This window comes from Capsicum annuum, chromosome 7, assembly GCF_002878395.1.
Source record: "Capsicum annuum cultivar UCD-10X-F1 chromosome 7, UCD10Xv1.1, whole genome shotgun sequence".
In the NCBI taxonomy this organism is placed as follows: domain Eukaryota; kingdom Viridiplantae; phylum Streptophyta; class Magnoliopsida; order Solanales; family Solanaceae; genus Capsicum; species Capsicum annuum.
Window position 1 is genome coordinate 126157931 of NC_061117.1, and position 25863 is coordinate 126183793.

General features: G+C 37.0%; 1 protein-coding gene across 6 annotated transcripts; it reads right to left on the minus strand.

Moving 5' to 3' along the window:
- Positions 1-1333: 1333 nt before the first annotated feature.
- LOC107852594 (endoplasmic reticulum-Golgi intermediate compartment protein 3) lies at positions 1334-25306 on the minus strand. 6 transcript variants are annotated; one of them, XM_047393715.1, is made up of 12 exons: positions 24897-25306; positions 24603-24720; positions 22910-22992; positions 22734-22809; positions 22544-22611; positions 15192-15267; positions 14925-15046; positions 14680-14763; positions 13841-13987; positions 12382-12490; positions 12146-12265; positions 1334-1724 (listed from the first exon to the last, which is right to left on the minus strand). In XM_047393715.1, the coding sequence occupies exons 2-12, from the start codon at positions 24688-24690 to the stop codon at positions 1651-1653; spliced, it is 1047 nt and encodes a 348-aa protein (XP_047249671.1). In that variant the 5' UTR covers positions 24691-24720; positions 24897-25306; the 3' UTR covers positions 1334-1650. The 6 variants fall into 6 exon arrangements, with proteins under 6 accessions (XP_047249671.1, XP_047249666.1, XP_047249668.1 ...); XM_047393710.1 differs by having other exon boundaries at positions 15192-15279; positions 24897-25071; XM_047393712.1 differs by having other exon boundaries at positions 15192-15279; positions 24603-24766; positions 24897-25071.
- Positions 25307-25863: the final 557 nt, after the last annotated feature.

Here is a 25863-nt window from a genome sequence, read left to right on the forward strand (position 1 = left end):
ACTTAGATAAATTTATAATAATTTTTTAATATTAATTTTTAATACTTAGATGACTTATAATAATTAATTAGGGGTGATATAGTAAAATTACGTCGAACCAACTGAAGCAGACATGTCAAAAATGTTTGTTTTATTATTAATTTTTAATACGCAAATGACTTATAATAATTAATTAAAGGTGATACATTAAAATTAAGATTGAAGCAGCTAAAAAAAAATTCTCGAATAATAATAAGTGGAGCTTTGAGGAACTTAGTAATGATTTTGAAAACTATTCTTTTATTAAATATTATTAATATTATAATATTTAAATGAAATAATTTATAATAATTAATTAGAAGCGATATAGTAAAGTTACGCTTGAAGCACAGCTGCTCAACATTGCCGCTTTACATATAGAATAAAATGCCCATTCCTGTTTCCAACATTTTACCTATTTAGACTTAAAATACTAATCCAAATTACCATTCATCAACCTATACTTGTAATTTTGTTTCGTTCATACTTAATAACAGTTTGAGATTCATCCATACTCCCAGACTCCAACTAGGGTTATGGAGAATAATTAATTTTTAATTAATTAAACTTCTAATCAATAATAGGCTATCACGTGTTAAGTTAGAAACCTAATCACATGACGATATTCTTAAACCATTTTCAATACTTCAAGATTATATTACACCCTTTTGCGGTTAATTAATTGAACTATAAACCCCTGAGATCTAGACATGCATTTCCCTCGCTTCAAAAAAGGAGAAAAAGGAAGAGAAGGCCTTTGTCTGATCAGATTCTTCCTCTTCCCAGGAATGAAGAATTTTCTATCCAAATATAACTTGATTTTATATTGCTCTAGAAAACAAGAATCGAAACTTAGAGAAACGAGTTAAATAACACACGAGGGAATCAAAATCTTCAAGGGTTTTTGAGTCCACGAACTTAGTTATGTGGTAGGCACTTTAACCAGACTTCTATGTACAAATGCTTTTATTATGGATGGACCGACTGGTAACTAACTATTGATTGCCACAGTCTCGCATTGGCATGTCCAGAGATGATCAGAATCACTATCGATACAATGTGTATGCAAATAAGCTCAAGAATAGGTTCGATGTCCACCCCTAATCCAAGTACTTACAAGTACTCAGCCAACTATTATCATTGCCAGAACAGGACCAAAAGATAAATAGGTTCGACTCAAATTTACCAAGACAACCGTAATAAGACATCGATACTAAATTTCTTAGTAATACACTAAATAAGACATCCATAATAAAGAAAGAAGCATCATGTAGAAGTCCATCTCACTCAGATCCACCACGCTTTTCCACAAAAATGGAGCAATAAAACCCGGAAGTGTTCATTTTCTTTGCACTAAAAACTAAATTATGTTACAGTAACCAGTGAGTAAATCTTTTCTCTGACTGCTAGAATGGATTGAGTACAGCAGGGCATACTTGTGTAAAGTGCTACCAAAATTAAAGGATTGAAAAACTAAGAGAAGAAAATACACAGGTAACATAATATACACAAGCCTCATTGATCGATCTTCCTTATAGCTAAAATGCCAACGTATAGTGCTAGTGCTCTGGGATTACGAAATCCTTCGACTGAATATTACTCTGTAATGCGATGTCATTAGGTAAACTTAAATTACCGCACAAGACTTCTGCTGTTTTTCTTCATAACTGCTTCAAGCAACCTGTACATCCATCTATCTAGCATGCCTATTATACAGAAACCATTATGTATGTGAGAATTTTGTGATTGGATAAAGATTTCCAAGGCCCAGAGTTTCTTAAGTATTTCAAGAATGTAGGATCAGGTTAAAGATTTCAAACTACATTCAGTGTCCAGTTCCTTAACTGCAAGAAACAGTTTTTAGGTTACTCCATTTCCAGACAAAACAAGATCTTAAGAGGAAGTCGAAAAAATCAGGGAAAAACATATTCATAATTAATCTACAATTAGCATTCTCAGCATTATTCTACAATTAGCATTCTCGGCTTTAGTTGTAAATAATGTAGTTTCCAATATTAAGCCACTCAGAAACCTATGACAGTAACAACCACATTAAGTCATCGACAGACCCTCAAACTTGTCTCGAAAATTCAGCTAGACTCCTCAACTAAGGCCTCTATACCTATCAGGCCCCTAACCCCCCCCCCCCCCCCCTCGAATTTTGATCCAATCAAGCATTTTTTGCCTAATCAGCAACAAGCATAGAGTGTGTGTAATACACTCGCCTCACGTGGCAAAATTAACCAATTAAAAAAAACATGTGGCAAAAAAAAATTATACGTGGAATTTCTGATTTTTTTCTATTTTTCTATTTAATTATAATTTAATAATAATTTCTTAATAAAAAAAAAAAAAAAAACACCCCCACCCCCCATAGTCGTCTTCTTCACCACCACCACCACCACCACCCCCCAACGTAATCACACCCACCCACAAATGACAACTGATCTACCCCCACCCCGCCTCTCCCTCCTCCATCAACTTCCCTTCGTCATCCTCTATTGAAGACGAAATCAATGGCATTTCAAAACTCAGTAACTCAAGATACCGAAAAAACTGAAAACTTTATATACTAGTAGTAACTAATTCAAAGAAGAACATGAACATCTTTTATCTTGTCACTTTTAAAATTACTACTAATAATTAAAGATTTCATTTTCATGCAATCAACACCAAAATTCCATCCTCCCCAGTTCATACAATCTCAAAGTACAAAAAAACCCAATTCTCAAAATCAGTTTAAAATTACTACTAATAATTAAAGATTTCATTTTTATTCAATCAACACCAAAAATCCAATTCATAAAATCTCAAAAACAAAAACCCAATTCTCAAAAAAGATTCAATATTTACAAGTAAAACCACAAATCTTGAGCAAAAAACCTGATCAAATGAAAGAAAGAAAAAAAACAATAATCTTGGCAAATCTAAAGAGAAGGAATTATGAAGAAAAGCAATGAAGAGCAAAAATTTGCAGATGCTTGCCTCAAGGGCTTAAGAGGAGATGCCGGTGTGGTGGCTTGTGCTTTTGTGACAACGGTGACGGGAAGGGGTGGGGTGGGGATGGGGGGTGGGGGTTGACGACGAATTGGGACGAGGGGTGATGAAGATGACAGTGATGAAGAACGATGAAAACGGAGGGGTTGGGGGGTTGGGTGCTTTTCTTTTCTTTTTTTAATTAAAAATTATATTAATAAAATAATTAAAGCATAAGTTTTTTAATTAAAAAAATTAAAATATTATTTTTTCTCCGATTCACGCGCCACTCTCCTTGCCAAATCAGCATTTTGTGCCCGATAGGTATCAATTTTAGCACTTGAGGTAGCCTTAGTTGAGAGGTTTAAGTGAATTTTTGGAACAAATTTAGGTGTCTGGAGATGACTTAAGCCTAAAAATTAGTATCCAACTAAAAAAACAACATACCAGGTGTAATCCTACAAGTAGTATCTGGTGGTGTGTGCGCCGCCTTACCCCTACCTTGTGAAGGTAGAGAGGTTTCAGATAGACCCTCGGCTAAAGTAAAGCATATCAACATCAAGTATTGAAAGAAAAACAATAATGAAAACTCATGTTAAATCTAAAGTAGAAGAGAACAGTAACAACAACTACTAATAAGATAACGGGAGCAAAGGAAATAACGGGTAACAATAGAATCGACGGATAAGATAGTACAAGAGTAAATAATAAAACTGATAAGGGAAACTGGACAACACTCGACTACCTACTAATCTTCTGCCCTAATCCTCGACCTCCATACCTTATTATCTGTCATGTCCTCGAAAAGCTATAGGTATGTTGTTTCCTGTCTCACCTCTCCCGATGGCCTACCTCTACCTTTTCTCGTACCCGCCAATCTCCATAGCCCATAGCTAACCCCTCACACCTCATCACTGGAAATCTATGCATCGCCTTTTCACACATGTCCGAACTATCTCAGTCTCGCCTTCCTCATCCTATCCACCACAAAGGTCGCTCCCACCTTGTCCCGAATATCTTTGTTTCTAATCCTATCTCTCCTACCTAGTATGCACGCACCCATCTCAACATCCTCATTCCCGCTACTTTCATCTTCTGGATATTCGCCCTATACAAAATAGTTGGCCTGACAACTACTTCATAAAACTTACCTTTTAAGTCTTAGTAGCACATTCTTATCACACAAGACATCGGATGCGAGCTTCCATTTCATCCTACAGAACCAATTGATGTATAATATCATCGCCAATCTCCTTATTACCTTGATTATTGAAATACTTGAAACTTCCTCCCTTTGGGAAAACATGTATAACATCCTCACTTACACCTCCACAACGTGTGATATTACTTTTACTTGCACTTCACGTACTCTGTCTTAGTCTTCAACCTAGGTCACTGAACATCATATGTAAGACCCTATTCCTCTTTCGATATTGTTTCTTCGATCTCCTTATGATATGAATGGCTTCTGTAGTTGAACACCTTGCCATGAAACCAAATTGGTTTTCAGTAATAGACACGCCCTCTTTACCGTCACCCTCTCCCAAACTTTCACGGGTCGTTTGGTGTGAGGTAGTAGAGCAAATAATCCCGGGATAAAATAATAGTCCCGGGATAAACTTTTTAATGCATCGTTTGGTTGGTAATACTCGGAATAACTTATCCCGGGACTAATAATAGTACCAGGATAATTTATCCCACACATTTGGTGGTATAAGTTATCCCACCCTAATTTATCCTTGGATAACATTATAAAATGACAAAACTATCCCCAAAACCTATGATTTTCATTTCACACATATATATATATATATTTTATTTATGAATATATTATACGTTAAATTTATTTAAATAATTATTATGTTTATTTATATATTTTAATTTCTCTAAAAAATAATTAAAATGTCGACTGCATTGTTGAATTACATATTTTAAATTAAATAGTTTTTTAATCACTTGAAAATTGATATTGTATATATCAATTAAAATGAATTTTAATATTCTACATTATATGAGTGATATGTGTTTAAATAAAGTGACATAAACAACAAATCTTCTTTACTTTAACAAACTTAAGTTGAAAGTTTTTATTTCAAACTAGATAAGATGTAGTAAGAATTTTTTTAAACACACACGGCATAATCATGGGGAAGGCACACACAAAAGAATTAAAGCTAAATAAGATGAAAGTTTTATTTTTAAAATACACACGATATAATGACACTCGAGGGGGTGTGAATGACACTCGAGGGGGTGTGAATGACAAATTAGAGTTGTGGAGGCAAACTCTGGAGTCTAAAGGGTTCAGGGTGAGCAGAACCAAGACAGAGTATGTGGAATGTAAGTTTAATGACGTGAGGCGGGAGAATGAGGGAGTAGTGAGACTAGAAGCACAGGAGGTAGGGAAGAGGGATAAGTTCAAGTATCTCGGGTCCGTGATCCAGAGTAACGGTGAGATTGACGAGGATGTCTCGCACCGTATTGGGGCGGGATGGATGAAGTGGAAACTCGCATCGGGGGTGCTGTGTGATAAGAAGGTGCCGCCCAAGCTTAAAGGCAAATTCTATAGGGTGGTAGTCCGTCCGGCCTTGCTGTATGGAGCGGAGTGTTGGCCAGTTAAGAACTCCCACATCCAAAGAATGAAGGTGGCAGAAATGCGGATGTTGCGCTGGATGTGTGGACTGACCCGAGGGGATAGAGTTCGGAATGAGACTATCCGGGAGAAGGTTGGTGTGACTTCAGTGGAGTGTAAGATGCGGGAAGCACGATTGAGATGGTTCGGACACGTGAAGAGGAGGGGCATGGATGCCCCGGTCCGTAGGTGTGAGAGGCTAGCGTTGGATGGTTTTAGACGGGGTAGGGGTAGACCCAAGAAGTACTGGGGTGAGGTGATTAGGCGGGACATGGAACAGTTACAGCTCACCGAGGACATGACCCTAGATAGGAAGGTCTGGAAGATGCGAATTACGGCAGAGGATTAGGGCCAGTTCGGGTCGCTAGTGTAGGGAATTAATTGGTGGGGGTGTATTCCTGTTATGATTCCGTATTCATTGTCCGTGTCCCGTGTCCCGTGTTCCATGTTTATTACGAATATGTGTGCTTTCCTCTGCTTTATATTCCTGCATTCCTGCTTTACTCTGTTTTATATTCCTTATGGGTGCCTTATCTATGTTACGTCATCTGCTTCTGTGCTGTACTATGTGTTTGTGTGATATCTCGTGACTTGAGCCGGGGGTCTTTCGGAAACAGCCTTTCTACTTCATCAGAGGTAGAGGTATGGACTGCGTACATCTTACCCCCCCCCAGACCCCACTAAGTGGGAATACACTGGGTTTGTTGTTGTTGTTGTTGTTGTTGTACACGATATAATCATGAAAATGCACACACAAAAAAATTAAGTTAAATAAAATGAAAGTTTTATTTTTAAGAATAAATATTTAAAGCTTGAAAAGAAATATATATATATATAAAAAAAAAGTTAAATAAGATGGAAGGTATTTTGGTAATCAATTAATTTATTCTTAGAAATTATACCACGCATATTACTTTGAATACAACAAACCAAACACTCAATAAAAAATAATCTCACCATAACTAATCTCAGTATAACTTATCTTATTATAACTTATCCCAGCATAACTAATTCCATCATAACTACATTCCCAACCAAACAACCCCTCATAGTGTTACTTAACAGCTTGATCCCCCTATATCTGTTATACTGTGAGAATTAATGGAGAAAAAAATATTATTGAAAATTGTGTGTTTACATAATTACATTAAGAACCTATTTATAGACACTATAGTACAATCCTTTTCCAAGTAGGATTTTTACTATTCCTATTTCTATTCATATTCTAACACTCCCCCTCAAGTTGGTGCATACAAATCATATGTATCTAACTTGTTACAAATGTAATTAATATAAATGTTAGTGAGGGACTTGGTGAAGATATCTGCAAGTTGATCATTTAACTTCACAAATTTTGTAACAATATCTACTGAGAGTATCTTCTCTGATAAAGTGGCAATCAATCTCTATGTGTTTAGTCCTCTCATGAAACACTGGATTTGATGCGATATGAAAGGCTGATTGATTATCACATTCAAGCTTCATCTTATCGGTTTCTCCAAATTTTAGCTCTATTAGCAACTGTTTGATCCAAATTTGCTCACAAGTTGTTACAGTCATTGCTCGATATTTTGCTTCCGCACTAGATCGAGCAATCACGCTCTGTTTCTTACTTTTCTAAGACACTAAATTACCTCCTACTAAAACACAATATCCGAAGGTAGAATATCTATCAGGGGTGATCTTGCCCAATCAACATTTGTGTATCCAATGATGTGCTCGTGACCTCGATCCTTAAAGAGTAGTCCTTTACCTGGAGCTACCTTTATCTATCGCAGAATACGAATAACTGTATCCCAATGACTATCAAGGGGGAAGTCATAAATTGACTTACAACACTCACAGGAAAAAGATACGTCAAGTCTAGTCACAATGAGGTAATTCAACTTTCCAACAAACTGTCTATACGTTTCAGGATCATTAAGTGGCTCCCCTGTCCTGGCAAAAGTTCAACATTTGGATCCATAGGAGTGTCAATGGGTCTACATCTTATCATTCCCGTCTCCTCAAGAATGTCTTAAGGCATACATGCGTTGAGAAATAACAATACCTGATCTGGACTAAGCAACCTCAATACCTAGAAAATATTTTAGTCTGCTGAAGTCTTTAGTCTGGAAATGCTGAAAGAGATGTTGCTTCAATGTAGTGATACCATCTTCATCATTGCTGGTTATAATGATATCATCAATATAAACCATCAAAAATACACAAATTTGGTTGAGAATGTCGATAAAACACTGAGTGATCGACTCCACTTTGAATCATGCCAAACTACTGAATTACTGTGCTAAACTTTTCAAACCAAGCTCGAGGGAACTGTTTCAGACCATAGAATGACATGTGCAATCGACATACAAGACCACTAGGCTCCCCCTGAGCAACAAAACCAGGTGGTTGCTCCATATAGACTTCTTCCCAATATCACCATGAAGAAAAGCATTCTTAATATACAACTGATAAAGAGGCCAATGACGAACGGCAACAATAGATAGGAAAAGACGGACAGATGTTATTTTATCCACTGGAGAAAAAGTGTCACTATAATCAAGCCCAAATATTTGTGTGTATCATTTGGCAACAAGGCGAGCCTTAAGCCGATCACCTGACCGTCTGGACCAACTTTGACTGCATAAACCCAATGGCAACCAACAGTAGATTTACCTGCAGGAAGGGAAACAAGCTCCCAAGTACCACTCGCATATAAAGCAGACATCTCATCTATCATAGTCTGCTTCCATCCTGAATGAGAAAGTGCTTCACCTATTGTCTTAGGGATGGAAATAAAGGAGAAAGATGATACAAAAGCATAATCGGGTGATGATAAACGATGATAACTCAGGAAAGTATAAAGTGGATTAGCATCACGAGTGGAACGCATACCTTCTTGAAGTGCAACTGATTGGCTAGGAGAAGGCAAGTCCGCAGTAGGAGCAGCGTCTGACACATGACATGAATCATCTGGGACTAATGGTGGACGCGGACGACGATGATAAGTGAAAAGTGGTGGCACCGCAGCTAGAGATATAGAAGTAACTGTTGATTCCTCAAAGGTTGGTTCGGGTAAGTCTGGAGATACGGGTAAGACCAAGGATGGTGCGGGTAAGAATGGAGATATGGGTAAAACCTCAGAGATATCAGGATGATCAGAAGATGCATAGTAAGGTCGAGATTCAAAAAAGGTGACATCGGCGGACAGAAAGTAGCGAAGAAGATCCGGTGAATAACAATGATACTCTTTTTGAACTCGAGAATAACCAAGGAAGACACACTTGAGAGCAGGAAGGGCTAATTTATCTTTTCCAGGGGCTAAGTTATGAACAAAGCATATGCTCCCAAAGACGAGAGGGGGGATAAGGTAGAGATGTGACTGTGGAAACAATATAGAATGGGGAACCTGATTTTGAATGGAAGATGATGGCATTCTATTAATTAGATAGCAAGATGCAAGGACTGCATAGTCCAAAAAATGCAGCGGTACATGGGATTCAATAAGAAGAGCGCGAACAGTCTCAAGAAGATGCTTATTCTTTCTTTCTGCTATACCGTTCTGCTGAGGGGTGTATGGAAAAGACGTCTGGTGAATAATTTTTTGATGAGACATAAACTCCCAAAACTGAGAGGATAAGTATTCTAAGGCATTATCACTACGAAAAGTACGAATAGAAACACCAAATTGAGTTTGTATTTAAGCACAAAAATTTTTGAATATAGAAAATATCTCAGAACGATCTTTCATTAAGAAAAGCCAAGTATATCTTGAAAAATTATCAATGAAACTAACAAAATAACGAAAATCTAAGGGTGAACTGACTCTACTAGGACCCCAAACATCAGAATGAACTAATGAGAAAATAAACTCTGAACGACTCTCAATACTACGTGAAAAAGTAGCACGGGTGTGTTTCCCAAGTTGACATGACTCACAATCTGATGTGGATAAATTAGACAAACTAGGCACCATCTTTTGTAGCTTGGATGACTCGAATGTCCCAAACGTTTGTGAATCAGGTCTGGAGGGTTTGTAACGGAGCATGTTGTGAAGGAATTTAAAGAGGTAAGATAGTAAAGGCCTTGTGATTCATGTCCTGTGCCAATCGTGTATCCTGTACTGCAGTCCTGCAGCACAAAAAAATCATCAAAAAAATTTATGCTACAATGAAGGGTACATGTCAAACGACTAACAGATGCACGATTAAAAGGACAATCAGGGACATAAAGAACAGAGTCTAGAGTGACAGAAGATAGGGGTTTGGCTTGTCCAACTCCTTTTGGTTTTGTTCGGATCTCATTGGCTAAAGCAATAGCAGGAAAAGATTGTGACTAAACAATATCAGACAAAAGTGAATTGTTACCAAAAATACGATCAAAAGCACCTGAGTCTACAACCCATGATCCAAGAATACTAGACTGTGAAACACAAACACAGAAATTACCAGCAACAGAAGCATCAGGCTGGGCAACCGAAGCTACTTGTGGAGATGTTTGCTTACTTGCTCGATACTGAAGGAACTCATCATATTCTGTTTGGGCAATATGAGCATTATTGGATAGTCGATTAGGCTGCAGAGATATCTACTTACTTGCTCGATTTCGAAGGAACTCATTATATTCCTTTATAGTAATAGGATCATAACTAGGTGGTGGACCATGCAAACTATGACATATATCCTGAGTCTGTCCAACTTTACGACAATAACTATACTTCGATCGAGATTTCCCAGAACGACCTCCTCCTCATCGAGTTTTCATAGGTTGATATGTTCGTTTTTCTATGATTTGAGATGCAAGAATAGAGGAGTCACCAGTGGGTGATGAAATTACTTTGTGACTGGGAGGCGCGGCAAGACGAAGCAGACGAGAGAATAACTCATCAATTGTAGGAACCGTGAGACTAGCTAAAATTTGATCACGAACAGCATCATGGTTAGTAAAAAGTCCAGCAAGTGTAAGAACTAAAAACAACATTTGACTGTGCTCTTGTTGCTTTTCCACATCCGCAGCGACGGGCATCAATGTATCTAATTCTTCCATGACTGCTTGTACTTGTCCCAAGTAAGTAAACATATCGGATTCTTGTTTCTTCAAGTTGGTCATTCGAGATATCACATCATAAAAACGAGATATGTCATTAGTGTATAAAGCACGAGTCTTTTCCCAAACTGAATAACATGTTTGGAATGGACGAAACAAGGGCATCAACTTGGAATCAATAGATCGCCATAAGAGACTACAAAATTAAGCGTCAACTTTCTCCTATTGTTCTATAGCTTTCGCATCTTCCGCACTAGATTTTTCCTTTTCATCTACCACACTAGCCTTGTTCTTCAAGTGATCTTGGACACCTTGACATTTGCACCACAACTCAACCGAGGAAGCCCGGGCTAAATAATTTGAACTTCTCATTAAAGGTGCGGAAGTGATCATAGGACTTGAACTTTCAATTCCAATATTTTTTTAGCCAAAAATATCATGCCCAAAAGACATCTTGAGAATTTGACTTGGAAATCCCAAGAGACAGAATCTGAATGTCTGAAAATTCCCCGAAAAAAAATATGAGGTTGCCGAAATTTAGGTTCCGACGATCGGAATCTTAAAAGATTTGTCAGAATCTGAAAAAGAGTAACTGGCCGGAGTCAGAATGGATCGGCGATCCCAACAAAAAAAGAACTCAAAAAGGCGACCGGAAATGGTTCACGCACCGCGCGTGACACAGATCTCGCCGGAATTTCAGAATTCCGGTAGACGCATGTGGGCTCGTGGATGGTATTTTTTTGACGGTTTTGGTCGGGTTTTTGTCGCCTGAGCTTCCCGATCCTCTTGGTGGTGTTATATTTTTCACACAACCCACAGAATAAAAAATGACACAAATCAGTCATCGGAATTGACGCACGGTGACCGAGTTTTCTTTTCAGTTTCTCACCAACTCTCAGATACCATGTGAGAATTAATGGAGAAAAAAATATTCTTGAAAATTGTGTGTTTACATAATTACATCAAGACCCTATTTATACACTATAGTACAATCCTTTTCCAAGTAGGATTTTTACTATTCCTGTTTCTATTCATATTCTAACATATACAAAGTCCAAATCATTGGCACATGCCAGGTTTATGCTATTTCAGAAAATATGAGAATGGAGATATTGTTTGAATGGAAGATCCCTCAGCTGAGAATGTATAACTAAACAACTTACCCAGTGTGATCCCACAAGTTGACTCTTCAAAAATAATCTCCCCAGGAATAAACGTTCCATTCTCAATATGTAAGAAAGGAACAAAAATAAAAGAAGCCTATGAATCATATTTACTGGCACCAAAATATATCCAAGCATTTTCCACACACCCGAGCAAATGATTATTAAATTCTTCACGCACAACAAAATGTAGAGCATCAAGTCCAGCTTTCAATTGAAAAGAATAGAAGTGCAAAAGGAGAGAATAGAATTATGGCAGGGACTTCTAGTTTATCAAAGAATTTTACCTTAAAATAAATCCTACAGCTAAATATTAGAGGCAAACCTGTCAGGGCAAAAGTACCACCCAGTACTGCACAGAGCCGAGTGATAAAGTGCAGAAAATTGCGACGTTCTTCTCGGATGGTCACAGTAATTGGTGATAAATCATATAAGAAATATACAGCTGCATGAAGTGAGAAAGACACCCAATAAGCGAAAAAATCATACAAGAGAAGAAAGAAGTGCAGCAATTGATGGAGGCAATTAGTCTGTCGAGTACATAAGACTTCAGAGAAGCACCTGGCCATGTCCGGTCAAACTCATTGATGGGAGAGAAGTATTCCGATACAGAGAACTGATTAGTAGGCAAAACTTCTTTTGATAGATATCTATATTCGGTGGGAACAATCTACATGACAAAAAGCAGAGCAGAACTTCAAAATGCAGAAAGGCAGAGGAGAGCCAAACAATTCAACACTAGCATTCTAAGAAAAACTTGGTAAGGAATCCACATAAGTTAACTTCCAAAATGTTCATTGCCACCATAAAAACAACGGGAATCCCTCAGTTTCTGGTCATACTTAAAGGACAATTTGACAGAGTACACTAGCAGATACAACAACCACAAAAACAACAATATGCCAAGTGTAATACCAGAATTGGGGTCTGGACACTAGCAGATACCAGGAAAAGAAATTACTCCTGCTATATAACTATGTAATTAAATAATAGCTCTCTGGGTCTGAATACAGGCGTCACATTTAGTTTTCACTCTACTACTAAGGTAAAATTTGAAAATCTATCATATTCAAATTAAAGTGGGTCCACAAGTGAAGATAAAGTCGGCCTTCAAAAAATTTGGATACTGTTATAAGAGTGAAAAATGGGTCCCAAAATTGACCTTTTTCTGATACTTGCGTAATTAAAAAGTACTACAACAATAGAAAAACAAAGTTCTAATTTCAAGTGGATACAAATCTTGAGACAACCTGAAAACGGAAGTAGGACAGGGAGGAAGCTGATGAATCTTTATGCAGTTACAATCATTCTTTTAGCTAAATCATTTATGTGTTGACAACCTAGATGAGGAAAAATACTCTACTCAATTTCAGTTCAAAGTGTAATGGAGATCATGCACGCTGTGAATGAGTCCAGAAACTACCATCACCCATTTAGTGTAGCTCTGTAAGCAGCACTAAAGCTAATTAAGTTGTTCTGGGATTATAATAACCAAAAAATTGAAAATGGTCACTTTAGGACTATAGACTTTATATTTGATGTTTTTTTGATAATTGAGAAATCCCCAAGAGGCAGTGGCACATGGTTTGAAACTCAACAATATGAGCTCGCCCCTCTAGCCTTCTATTTAATGTTGTTGCTCTATGGAGAATGCACCATCTCATGACCCGTATAAACCATAATTGGCACATATCCAAGAATAGGCAGAAAAAAAGATCTTGAGCTCCACAATTACAAAAGATGAGTTACCTAAAAATATTTTTAAAAAAAACTGGTAATGTTGACATAAGTTACCTAAATTTAGCTCATATCTCATTTCAATGTCCAGGAAATTGACTGTTAAAAAAATTAAAATAAAATACAAAAAAAAGTACAGAAAAATGACTGAAGTGTGCAGTTGCAACTTGCATATTCATTTCCTCAGTTCGAGAAATATCTCTGGCTATGTCCAAATACTGTAGTTTCAAACTAAACATGAAATACAATGTTCATAATTCCAAACAAGGGCTATAACTCAAACCTTAATGTAATATTTAAATGTTCCACTTGCCCCACGCAGAATTCGTTCTGTTCCATCAAGTGGGTTGTGACTACCTGGGTATTTGGGCCCAAATGATAAGTCATGGATGATATGGCTCACATTGACATGAGTAGTACCTCCAAAAATCTGCAGTGGTTAAAAACAGATACAAACAGGAGTAAGCAATTACTGGAAGCAACAAACAGGAAAACAAGTCTGATTTCTATAAGAACTTCCAATCAACCAAATCCTACCAGGTTGTTATTTTCAAGTCTATTTTAAGTTCCATTTTTAGGAGGAAGTTAATGCACTCCAAAAAAGGGACCAAAATTCATCCAGCAGATAGACTTAGAAAATGTGGTTTACTGCTTTAACAGTAAATTAAAAATATATGGCTTGCCATTGCAAACTATTCAGCAACTCAGTTTTGTAACTATATCATCATACTTAAGTAATATAAACACTTCTCTTAATGAAACTTAATTAACATCTAAAAACTAGCTTTGAGCATCACAAGTAAACAAGTAACATACAACCTCCAGCGACAAATGGCAATTCATTTTTAGCTGAACCACCAAGATATAACTCGATTAAACTACATTGGATTCTCAGACCTTTCAGAGGTTTAATTTCCCTATTTCCTCAAAAAATAACTTAAAGTAGAAACTCCTCAAAATCTAAAATTAGAATCTTCCAACTAGAAACCTTCAAAGACAGTAGTTTATATAATTAACAATACAAGAAAGAAAAGTTAAATGGATTAGTCAACATTTTCCAATGGGTTGTTGTATCACTGCACAAAACCATACAATAAAAGAACATATTCCAAGAGATCTAACCATTTGAGCAACAAAAATGTTTAACCCATGAACAGATATATGGAAATTTCCAGCAACGCGTTGGACATCCAAAACACCATAGACCTGCAATAAGAAAATACAATTATCATTGATTATTTAGCCGAAGGGGTATACCTAGTACTTCCAAGGATAAGGATACAAATTTTTCCTAATTTCTGAGGCATAAAAGAGAAAAAAGGTGTTTACAAATAAAATAACAAGCTAAAAATGAAAGAGGCACACACTCTGCATCCCTCCCCATTAGCCAATGCTTGCTTGACCCTCTTAATCATATTTTCAGCATCTCGATCGAACCCTTGCAGATGAACTTTATTATCTGAATCATCGTGATTGCCTTTATGGTCATCTGGTCAAAGTTATCATTTAAAACCATGCAATTAAACGTATCGTATGTTTTTTTAATCCAAAACAACAAATAATGCAAGTTCACTAATGTGAGGACAAAAAAGTCGCAATACCCAGAGTCAAGAGCAGAACAATAAAGGCATTACCATATTTATGTTCCTTTTCCACAAGGTCTGACAGATATTCAGTTCCAGTTATATGGCCCTCACTGTTCAAACGAAGCTGCAAAAACTCCTAACCATTAAGCAAAATGCTTTCATAACTCTGGGAAAAGGTAGGGACAGATAAAAAAGGAGAATATATGTGCTTGGACGGGCATAGGAAGTAGGTACTGCAAGAGGAAACAAAATTCTCATATGAAGTGAAAGGCAATAACAAAATCTCTAGTGAGCTGTGCAATAGAAGTCACCTACAAGTAACCGCAAGTTACCCCTGCAATTTTAGTTCTTTTATAAGGAATGTGGTGAACAGACAGAAGGCCAAAAGAGCAGGATGGGACTCAAGGGGATTGGGGAAGCCTTCCCCCGCGGAAACCTAATTAAGCCTCATTCTAATACTTGAGTTCAAGCTCCACGTTATGCCAACTCAGATTTTGTAAGTAAAGGAGGTCCACTAGTTCTAGATAGCTGTTTAGCATGAATGAGAGACATATAATCATAAGGAATATTCTATACAATATTTTAACTCTTGACTGTAAAGTATTCTAAGCTATGTCAAGCAGCACAGTTGTTTTTGGGATGAAGTGCAAGCTTGTAGCTTGTTACAATTTCAGACAACACTAACTTCCCTCTTATTCTCATAATAACTACACTACATTGCTGGAGTTCCCCAGATTCGTCTATTTTTGCACAACCCTCCTCACCTATAAGGAATACATCCACATCCGAAAAGAATAGAAGTTTTGAATTGGAAGTGTGGTTTAACTTAACACAGTATCTTTTTAACCTGCACTTACGTTATGTTTATTAAAAGTTTCTTTCTCTATTAAAAGTTGCAACAATTTCAAAACTAAGAAGCTTTTCTTTCATGTGGTTGCATAACTTTTTTTATGACGGTAGTGTCCGGAGCCAGCTTGCACGCACCTCAACTATTCCACCAGGTACCAGCTACCTCCCTCCAACACAAGTACCTATTAACTCTGCACACCATGGCTTTAGCACATAAGAAGAAATCACCTAGTGTTTTTGGCCTTTATTGACCACTAGGCTACATTTCTTGGGTACTTTTATGCTTGGATAACTTCAACATTGCTAAAACAAGTTACTAACGAATGTAATTTTAGAAGCTATAAGAAGCTCTCGTTGATTATGACAAACTAGAATAATTGTTGTCAAAGTGAAAAGCATAGAAAAGTGTCCGCGTATATCGGGGACCTTAAGCACAAAGCGCAATTTAGTGTAACAAAATGCAAATGAAGAAAATATAAGAAGTATGTATGTGTTGCAACTTGCAAGAAAGAAACAATAATATAGGAACTAAAACTTTGAAAGCAATTGAAAAATACCAAGAAAAACCTTTTTAATATTCTAAATGCTAAAAAACAATAAGTTTCTAATGCAAGTCTAATGACTAGTTTTCCTATACTAAATTTCGAAGAATCATATGATAAATCATGTTCCCTTAACAGCTGATACTCGGCTTGTCAGCTACATTTGTCCCAAAATGCATATGCCTCATTAATTCAATAGAAAAACAAATTCACATGGTCATCTGCCATTCCAACTCTAATTTGCATATAAAACCAGATTTTCTTCTTTTTTAAGTATTAATCAAGACATTCATTTGCTACTATTGTTGCACCGATGATTTTTGGCTCCGCTCCCCTTTATTAATGCATTTTGATGCTAGATATGAGTTTTGCAATCACCTTCTTCAGCCTCTCTGCCAAAAGTATTTAGAAATAATCTTATACACTTCACAATAGACTAATAATAATGCAAAATATATTGTATTAGTAATGTTTGTATTAGTTATGCTTGCATTAATTATGCTGCTATTATTTCTTATACACTGTTTGGTTTGATATATTAGAAATAAAATATCTTATATAATTATTAACAAAAAAAATATTTACAAATATACCCTCACACTTCCTTTGCAACAAAGTTCTTCTACAAAATACCCTCTACCTGTAGATTTTTACAAAACTTTACTGACAAGTTGAGGGGTTTCCTGCCACAAAAGACTACTTCAATAACTTGAGCAAAGAAGATAAGAATGATAAACATACAGTGCTCTTCAACATTTTTATGTTCAGCAGTGCCAAAATAAAAAAGGCATTGTTATACATCTGTAAAGAATCTGTATTAAGGAAATTGGGGTTGTCCTGAACTGGTGAGTATTAATTGGGGTTTGTCTTGAAAATTGGAGTTACAGATCTGTATTAATCTGTATGGAACAAGATCAGATATTGAGGGGTAAATTTGTCATTTAATAAGTTAATGCATGTATTAAAATCCTTTGTATTACTAATACATAGAAAAAGGTGGTATTAGTAATACATAGCTCAACAAACAATAGAGTGTATAACTGATACAGGCATTAGCTATCCATAGGCTAAGAAAAATGTACCAAACAAGGTACTAATAACACATAAGAATAATGCATGTATTATTTTCATTAATACACTACCAAACGACTCCTAATCGATCTAAATTCTTTAACTTCCACAACTCCTTTTTTATTGGGTACTAAAGCACTGGAAGTCTAAGTTGCTCGGACTCTTCAAAAATATCTACGGATATATGTCGGATCCTCCAAAAACAGTGTATTTTTTAAGGATCCGACACGGGTGCGGCAACATTTTTGGAGAGTCCGAGCAACTTAGTTGAAAGTAGCATTAAAGTTTCTCCAAAGGTATCATTCAGGTTGAATCGCTCCACCGTCTTCATTTATCATCCATGACAATCTTCCAACACTTTTGGAAGAGGAACATATTAAACCATATGGTTTAAGAGCCTTGTCCCCATCAAACTGCTTTATGGAACTTCTATTTCCTCTTCAGAAAATGGTCTTTGTACCCAATTTTTTCCTTCATTTTGTGTTTTTGTCTCCAACTGGTACCCATAAACACCTTGCTTCTGCCTTCAGGATGTCTCTTTTGTCCTTGCAATTTCCGTTCAGTATGAGGTGATTGTTTCCTTCTCAACTATTTACGGCATTCTCATCAGCTATGGCTCCATTAAAACGATCTAATTCTTCCAGCCTGTTCAAACCATTTTTCTTTCCTTTCCTCCAGCCAAAGATACACCTTATTGTTCCATTTCTTAATATCACCAGTCAACAACTTTAGCTTCCTGGCAAGAATAGTATCTGGATTACAACTCACCTTATTTGAATTCCATCTTCATCCACAAGTTCAATGAAATCATCTTTTTATCAATCCACATGCTTTCAAACTTAACCCCTTCCTTTGCTCAACCTATGTTACTCGGACTCGGCTGTTTTGCCGCCGAACCCGTCTCGACACGAGACTGAGGCGGGTGCTTCCGCCGTCTCCGATTCGATCAAATGATTTCGGAGACATTGACCAAATTAATGAAGAAATTTGAGGGGAAAATCGAATAATTAACCGGCGAGTGGCGGCGACTTACTGAAAAAACTTCGACCAGCGACCACCGGAAGAGAGACGGCGTTGTCGATATGCCACCGCCGTCAGCGGTGGAACACCTCAGTCGTCGTCGTCAATCGTCCGTCGTTGTCGAATCACCGTCGGCATTTTATTTGTTATATATATATATTTATTAATATTAATATTTGTTTAATAAAAACAAGACAGCAGCATTAGCATTTGTTTATTTGTTTGTGTTGTTATATATATATTTATTAATATTAATATTAACAATATATATTTTATATTCTTTCAACAACAACAAACCCAGTGTATTCCCACATAGTGGGGTCTGGGGGATAAGATGTACGCAGTTCATACCACTACTTCAGGAGAAGTAGAAAGGTTGTTTCCGATAGACCCCCGGCTCAAGACAAGGAGTAATAAACAAATACTTAATAAAGCATGGAACAAGATGTCAAGACATAAATACGTCACCCACAAGGAATAATAAACAAAGAATAGTAAACACATTCGTATAAAGCATGCAACAAAGTGTCCTAGCAAGAATAATACATCTACCAAGTAATGCCCTACCCCAACAACTCAAACTGGCACTAGCCTTCTACCCTAATCTGCATCCTTCAGATCTTCCTATCTAGGATCATATCCACAGTGAGCTGTAACTACTCCATGTCCCGCCTGATCACCTCTCCAGTATTTCTTCGGCCTACCCCTACCCCGCCTGAAACCATCCAAAGCAAGCTTCTCACACCTACGAACTGGGACATTCGTGCCCCTCCTCATCACATGCCCGAACCATCTCAATCGGACCTCCCGCATCTTGTCCTCCACTGAAGCCACTCCAACCTTTTCCCGAATAGTCTCATTTCGAACTCTATCACCCCTATTAAGCCCACACATCCAACGCAACATCCGCATTTCCCCCACCTTCAATTTTTGAATGTGAGAGTTCTTGACTGGCCAATATTCCGCTCCATACAACATGGCCGGACGGACTGCCACCCTGTAGAATTTGCCTTTAAACTTAGGCGGCACCTTCCTATCACACAACACCCCCGAGGCGAGCTTCCACTTCATCCATCCCGCCCCAATACGGTGGGAGACATCCTCGTCAATCTCACCATTCCCCTTCCCCTGGATCATGAACCCCAGATACTTGAAACTATCCCTCTTACCCACCGTCTGGAAATCCAATCTTACTAGAGGTGTCTTCCTGCCTCACGTCATTAAACTTGCATTCCAAAAATTTTGTCTTGCTTCTGCTCAACCTGAACCCTTTAGACTCAAGGGTCTGTCTCCACACTTCTAATTTATCATTCACACACACACACCCCGCGTCTCATCAATCAAAACTACATTATCTGTAAAAAGCATACACCAAGGCACCTCTCCTTGAATACGCCGCGTCAACACACCCATCACCAAAGCAAACAAAAACGGGCTAAGAGTGGAACCCTGGTGCAACCCCATCAAGACAAGGAAATGCTCTGAGTCTCCTCCCGCCGTCCTCACCTGAGTCTTAGCTTCATTATAAATGTCCTTGATTGCTCTAATATATGCTACCTGTACCCCACTCACCTCCAAGCATCTCCAAAGCACCTCCCCTAGGGACTTTGTCGTACGCCTTCTCCAAGTAGATAAACACTGTGCAGATCCCTCTTCCTTTCCCTATACTGTTCCACCAGTCTCCGCACCAGGTGAATTGCCTCCGTCGTCAAGCGCCCAGGCATAAATCCAAACTAATTCTCCGAGATAGACACTATCCTCCTCAACCTCAACTCGACCACTCTCTCCTAAATCTTCATAGTATGGCTCAATAACTTAATACCTCTATGGTTATTGCAACTTAGAATGCCACCCTTGTTCTTATAAAGAGGGATCATAGTACTCCATTTCCAAGCCTCGGGAATTTTAAACGACTTGAAAATGTCGTTAAACAATTCAGTCAACCACCTTAAGCCAGCCTCGCCAGAGAACTTCCAAAAATTCACAGGGATCTCATCAGGCCCCGTCGCCCTACCCCTACGCATCCTGCGAATAACCTCTTTGACCTCTTCTACCTTAAAATATCTACAATAACTAAAGTCACGACACTCCTCTATGTGCTCCAGCTCCCCTAATACAATAACTCTATCCCCTTCTTCATTCAATAACCTATCAAAGTACGACTGTCATCTCTTCTTAATATGACCATCCTCCACCAATACTCTACCATCCTCCCCCTTAATGCACTTCACTTCACCTGGTCGAGGTCACGACTCTTCCTCTCCCTAGCCTTAGCAACCCTAAACAACCTCTTTTCCCCTCATTTCTCCTCTAACACTGCATACAAGCTCTTGAACGCTACCGTCTTATCCGCCGTGACTGCTAACTTAGCCTCCTTCCTGGCCATCTTGTACTCCTCCCTATTAGCCCGTTTCTCATCTTCATCCTTACTCTCACCCAACTTAGCATACGACTCCTTCTTAGTCTCCACTTTCTTCTTAACTTCTTCATTCCACCACCAATCCCCCCGACGATAGCCGGCACAGCCCCTGGAAATACCCAACACCTCACTAGCAATCTCCGTATTTTATATTCTTTATATTATATAAAAAAATGTATATTAATATATAATTAAACGTAAGTTGCCCTAACATTGAGAAAAGGAAAAAGTACTCTTAATTATAGTTAACTTTTTATTTTTAGAATACCTTTATAACTCTATATTTATAATATTTGATTTTTTTTTAGCCGAATCCCCGCACCCGTATCCATACTTGGATTCGCACCCCCGAATTTATATTTTGACGAATCCGCACCCATCTCGGATACCCGCACCCGAGTCCGAGCAACTTAGCTCCAAACACCACACTCTGAACCAACTGTTTGATCAACTCAAATTGGGTGGGCTATATGAATACTCTGCACCTATTTCACTCTATTTAAATGCATTTATTCTAATACTAATTACTAAGTATTTATCTTTAGTGATTTACTAAAACTCAAGATTTTCAAAATCTCACAGCTATGCCCCTGCAGAAGAATACAAGTCTCTAGCCAGAAAAATAGTGAATCTACATAAACAAAAAACAGTTACTTTTAAACTGATCAAAAAGAACAACTAGGCGTTAAGCGGTTTGAGTAGAACCATAAACCATAAAAACACCCAAAATATTTTTAATATTTCAGTTCTCTTCAGAACCATGATCCCTCTTGGTTTGGTTCGTGGACGGGTTACCCATATTGTGTGGCCTCCACACAGAGTTGGTAAAGTTGAAAGAATGACACCGAAGAGCCTAACACATTTCTAATTGTATTTTGAATTTATCCTGAATTTCAACTTGATTGATTTTCTGCTTCTGTACTATGTGTTTGTGTGATATCTCGTGACTTGAGCCGGGGGTCTTTCGGAAACAGCCTTTCTACTTCATTAGAGGTAGAGGTATGGACTGCGTACATCTTACCCCCCCAGACCCCACTAAGTGGGAATACACTGGGTTTGTTGTTGTTGTTGTATTTCAGTTCTCTTCAGATACTAATATGTGATTAAAGCAACTAGCCAACATAAAATGCCAAACATGTCTGTCAGAAGAATATAAGCATGAAATACTAAGTGAAAACAGAATAACTGTTTTTTGTGTCATACCCCACTACTGCTGCATCTTATCTCTCCCCACTAAAACAAACACAGAAGAGGAAGAAAAACTAAGAAAGATATTGTTTTTAATCAAGAACTAAGCAAGATATTGTTACCAGATTAAATCTAATAATGGTACAAAAAGTTGCTAGTGAAAGCACGCTTAACATACTACAATCTACAGTTTTATGCATCATCTTACCACGCGAAACATTGTCACTTTCTTTTCAGTGTAAGGGTAGACCCCTTCTTTTTCTGATAGGTAGGGCAGAGCACTAATTTCTCAAATCAAATAGACCAATTACCTTCCATATGTTTGTATCAAGGTCGACTTCATGCTTCCCCGACATATCAATGGCATCCACGCTTAGAACTACCACAGTAGAACAAATTGGTCAACATCTGAAGCATTTAGATAATAGGTATTCAAAAAAAAAAAATGAAATCTGAAAGAGAGTAAGCAAACATAGACCGGAAGGGGGTTATTTGTCTTACCATCACAAGGTAATGAGGGAAATGTCATATTGATGTGTATGGGGAGATTCTCTCCACGTCTCAAGTCAACAGCCATCTGTCAAAGCATAATTCAGAGCAGAAACCTTTAAATTACTCTTAAATAGGAGAGAATAAAGTAAACAATAAGAGAGAAAAATTGAAGAGAAGAGAAAAACCTGATGGACAGTAATCGTATTAAGATAGTAACTCAGTTCATGCAAAAATAACGTTGACATGATAACCATCCCCACAATGGAAACTAGTGAGTGAAAAAAACAATAGTGTAAAGTTAGTAAAGAATCAGAAAAAAGGCAGCCCAGTGCACTAAAGCTACCGCTATGCGCGGTGTCCGAGGAAGGGCCCCACCACAAGGGTGTATCGTACGCAACCTTACCTTGCATTTCTGCCAGAGGCTGTTTCCAAGGTTTGAACCCGTGACCTCCTGGTCACATGGCAGCAACTTTACCAGTTACTCCAAGGCTCCCCTTCTTAGTAAAGAATCAAACTTAAAGAAAAATATTGTAAGCATGATATCTTCTAAATGACGATCCGAAAGTAACGCCAACTGAAATAACTAGCGACTGTTGCAATTTAGTGCTAGTCCCTTGGCATTTGACCACACGTGGGAAACAACCTTGACAAAAGGGGAGGAAAACCTTATAGAATCAAACAACCAAGGAACAACAAGACGTAGCATCAATAACTTTAATGAACAAAAGATGCATTTCCAAAAGTCATGGCATGTCTAAACAGTCTACAACCAACTAACTAGAGGAACATGAGCTAAAAACATATGAGCACGATTATGAACTAGCACAAATTGAACGTAGAGAAGCAACATATTTAAAGAAATGTAGACACAGCGTACATATAAATGAAAGTTTAGGATATTCTATTCATAGCCAACAGTACTAGATGCAGGATTTGCTATATTTTTTCTGTGAATGATAGAAATACAATGGGACAAAATGCAGGCTATTTATTATCAAGTATAGTTTCTCATTCAGAAACAGTATTCCACCAGATAAAGAGAATAATTAACCAGAATATTCTTCAGGGTGATCTTCACATAAACAGGACATATACTTATTCCAATCAAAATTGCCAAAACTCCCTCTTTGTCGTAAATTATGGTTCCTTTTTTAATCAAGTATCTCCAAGTTAGGATTCAGATTCAAACCGGATCACTAAATTGTAAACAAAGAAGGCTACAAAGTGTCACATTACATCTCAACTTCCTGACACTACGAGAATGCTTCAAAGAATGAGAATACAATAGTAATTTTCAAGCCTGGCGTCTGAATTACACATGAAGTAAGAGAAGAGAAACAGCATTATGACAAGCTTGACATTCAATAGCTAAATGAAACTCTTTTGGGACATTCACACTCTGTTTGGATGGCTGTTACATATTGTTTCATAATACATGCTATTGTATTGTGTTGTGTTGTGTTGTGTTGTATTGTATTTGTATTGCTTCAATGAATTCAACGTTAGGATTATCTGTAACATTTTCCGTCGTTACATAATGTCACACATCAATAATTTGATGGATTAACATACAAGAAAAGTAGGATACTGGGTAGAACTATTATTAAAGGTAGAGAAGAGGGGAAAAAAATAGGATTATCAAATAATGTGTAACAACAAAATTAAGGTAACTACGCGATCATACCAAATAGGTTGTTACACAAAATGGGACTTTTCGTCATTACCTAACGATGGATGTAACGATATGATCCAATAAAATTTAAGTAAGAATCAACACAAACATTATATTTAAATTTTAAACTAAAAACACAATATGATACAGTAGGTAACATCCATCCAAACAAGCTAAAAAAAAATTAATAACAATAATAATAATACCAAAGGCGCCAGATTTAGTCTTTTGTAACAAATGCTCTTCAGCACGTGGAAAAGCATCCAATGCTCTTACAACTTGCTTCACCCCCATATTTTCTTTATTTTCTTCTCAATTATAATACTGCAACAAAATCAATCAATTGATAAACTATGTCTCCTTCCTACAACTGAACGCTAAAAAAAAACGAGTATAAGAAAAATAACTTGGAGAACAAATGAAATTACATTCGTAGTATTAGATAATTTTGAAAACAAGGAATGATCCAATGAGCTGCAAATTGTAGAGAGAGGAAGTACCTTGAAAGGAGCGAGAGAGAAAGTGTGCGAGAGGGGGGAGAATCGGATCTCTGATAATACTTGTCAGAAGAAAAACGAGGACGACGACGACAAAGATTTGTGCAGAGACCAAGCAAAACTTTGCTTTTCTATTGGGTTGGGCCTTTCCGGGATGAGCCCCAATTCTGAACAGGAAAAACATAGCATTTGACCACCAAAACTATATAAAAATTAGATAATTTTAAGGGGCCAAATGTACTAATTACAAACTTAGATTTTTGTATAAATACCAATCCTTTTAAAATTAATTACTCTCTCTCACTTTTTAAATTATTTTACTTTCTTTCCCTATTAATAGACATGATATAACCAACATATACATAGCATTCTGTGTATATGTTGGGATTTTTGTAATATATTTACGGAGTTGGGTTTTTTGTAATATTAGAAACATAAGTTGTGCATTTGTGTAATTTTTAGTAGATTTTATTTTGTATATACGAAAATGTTTAATACAAAAATATTGACCAATATGCTATTGATACCAACATAAATTTTGGCATAAATAAAATATTGTATGTAAAGTTATCTAACTCACAAATATTTTTAAGTATTATTGATATCTATTATGAAAACATTTATTTCTTACTATTCTAAAGCACTAAGGCTAAAATTTAATTTGTTTTTCAATATCTCATAATGACATAAATTTATTGCGATTTAAAATATAATTTTCTTTGTTAGATTGAAATGAATTATTCATGAAATATACTTTATTCAAGAAAGTTAAAAATCACATCGTACATCTCTAATCTATATCTATAATTTATAATTTATAATATATTAAAAGCGTGAAGACCCTTAGAAAAGTGAATCGATTTTTTCGCCCTTCATTAAAACATTAGACAAAATCATCTTTTCACTTTTTTCATTCAATTATTATTTAATAAACATGTGAATAATTAATGTTGGTAATTTTTTTTCCTTG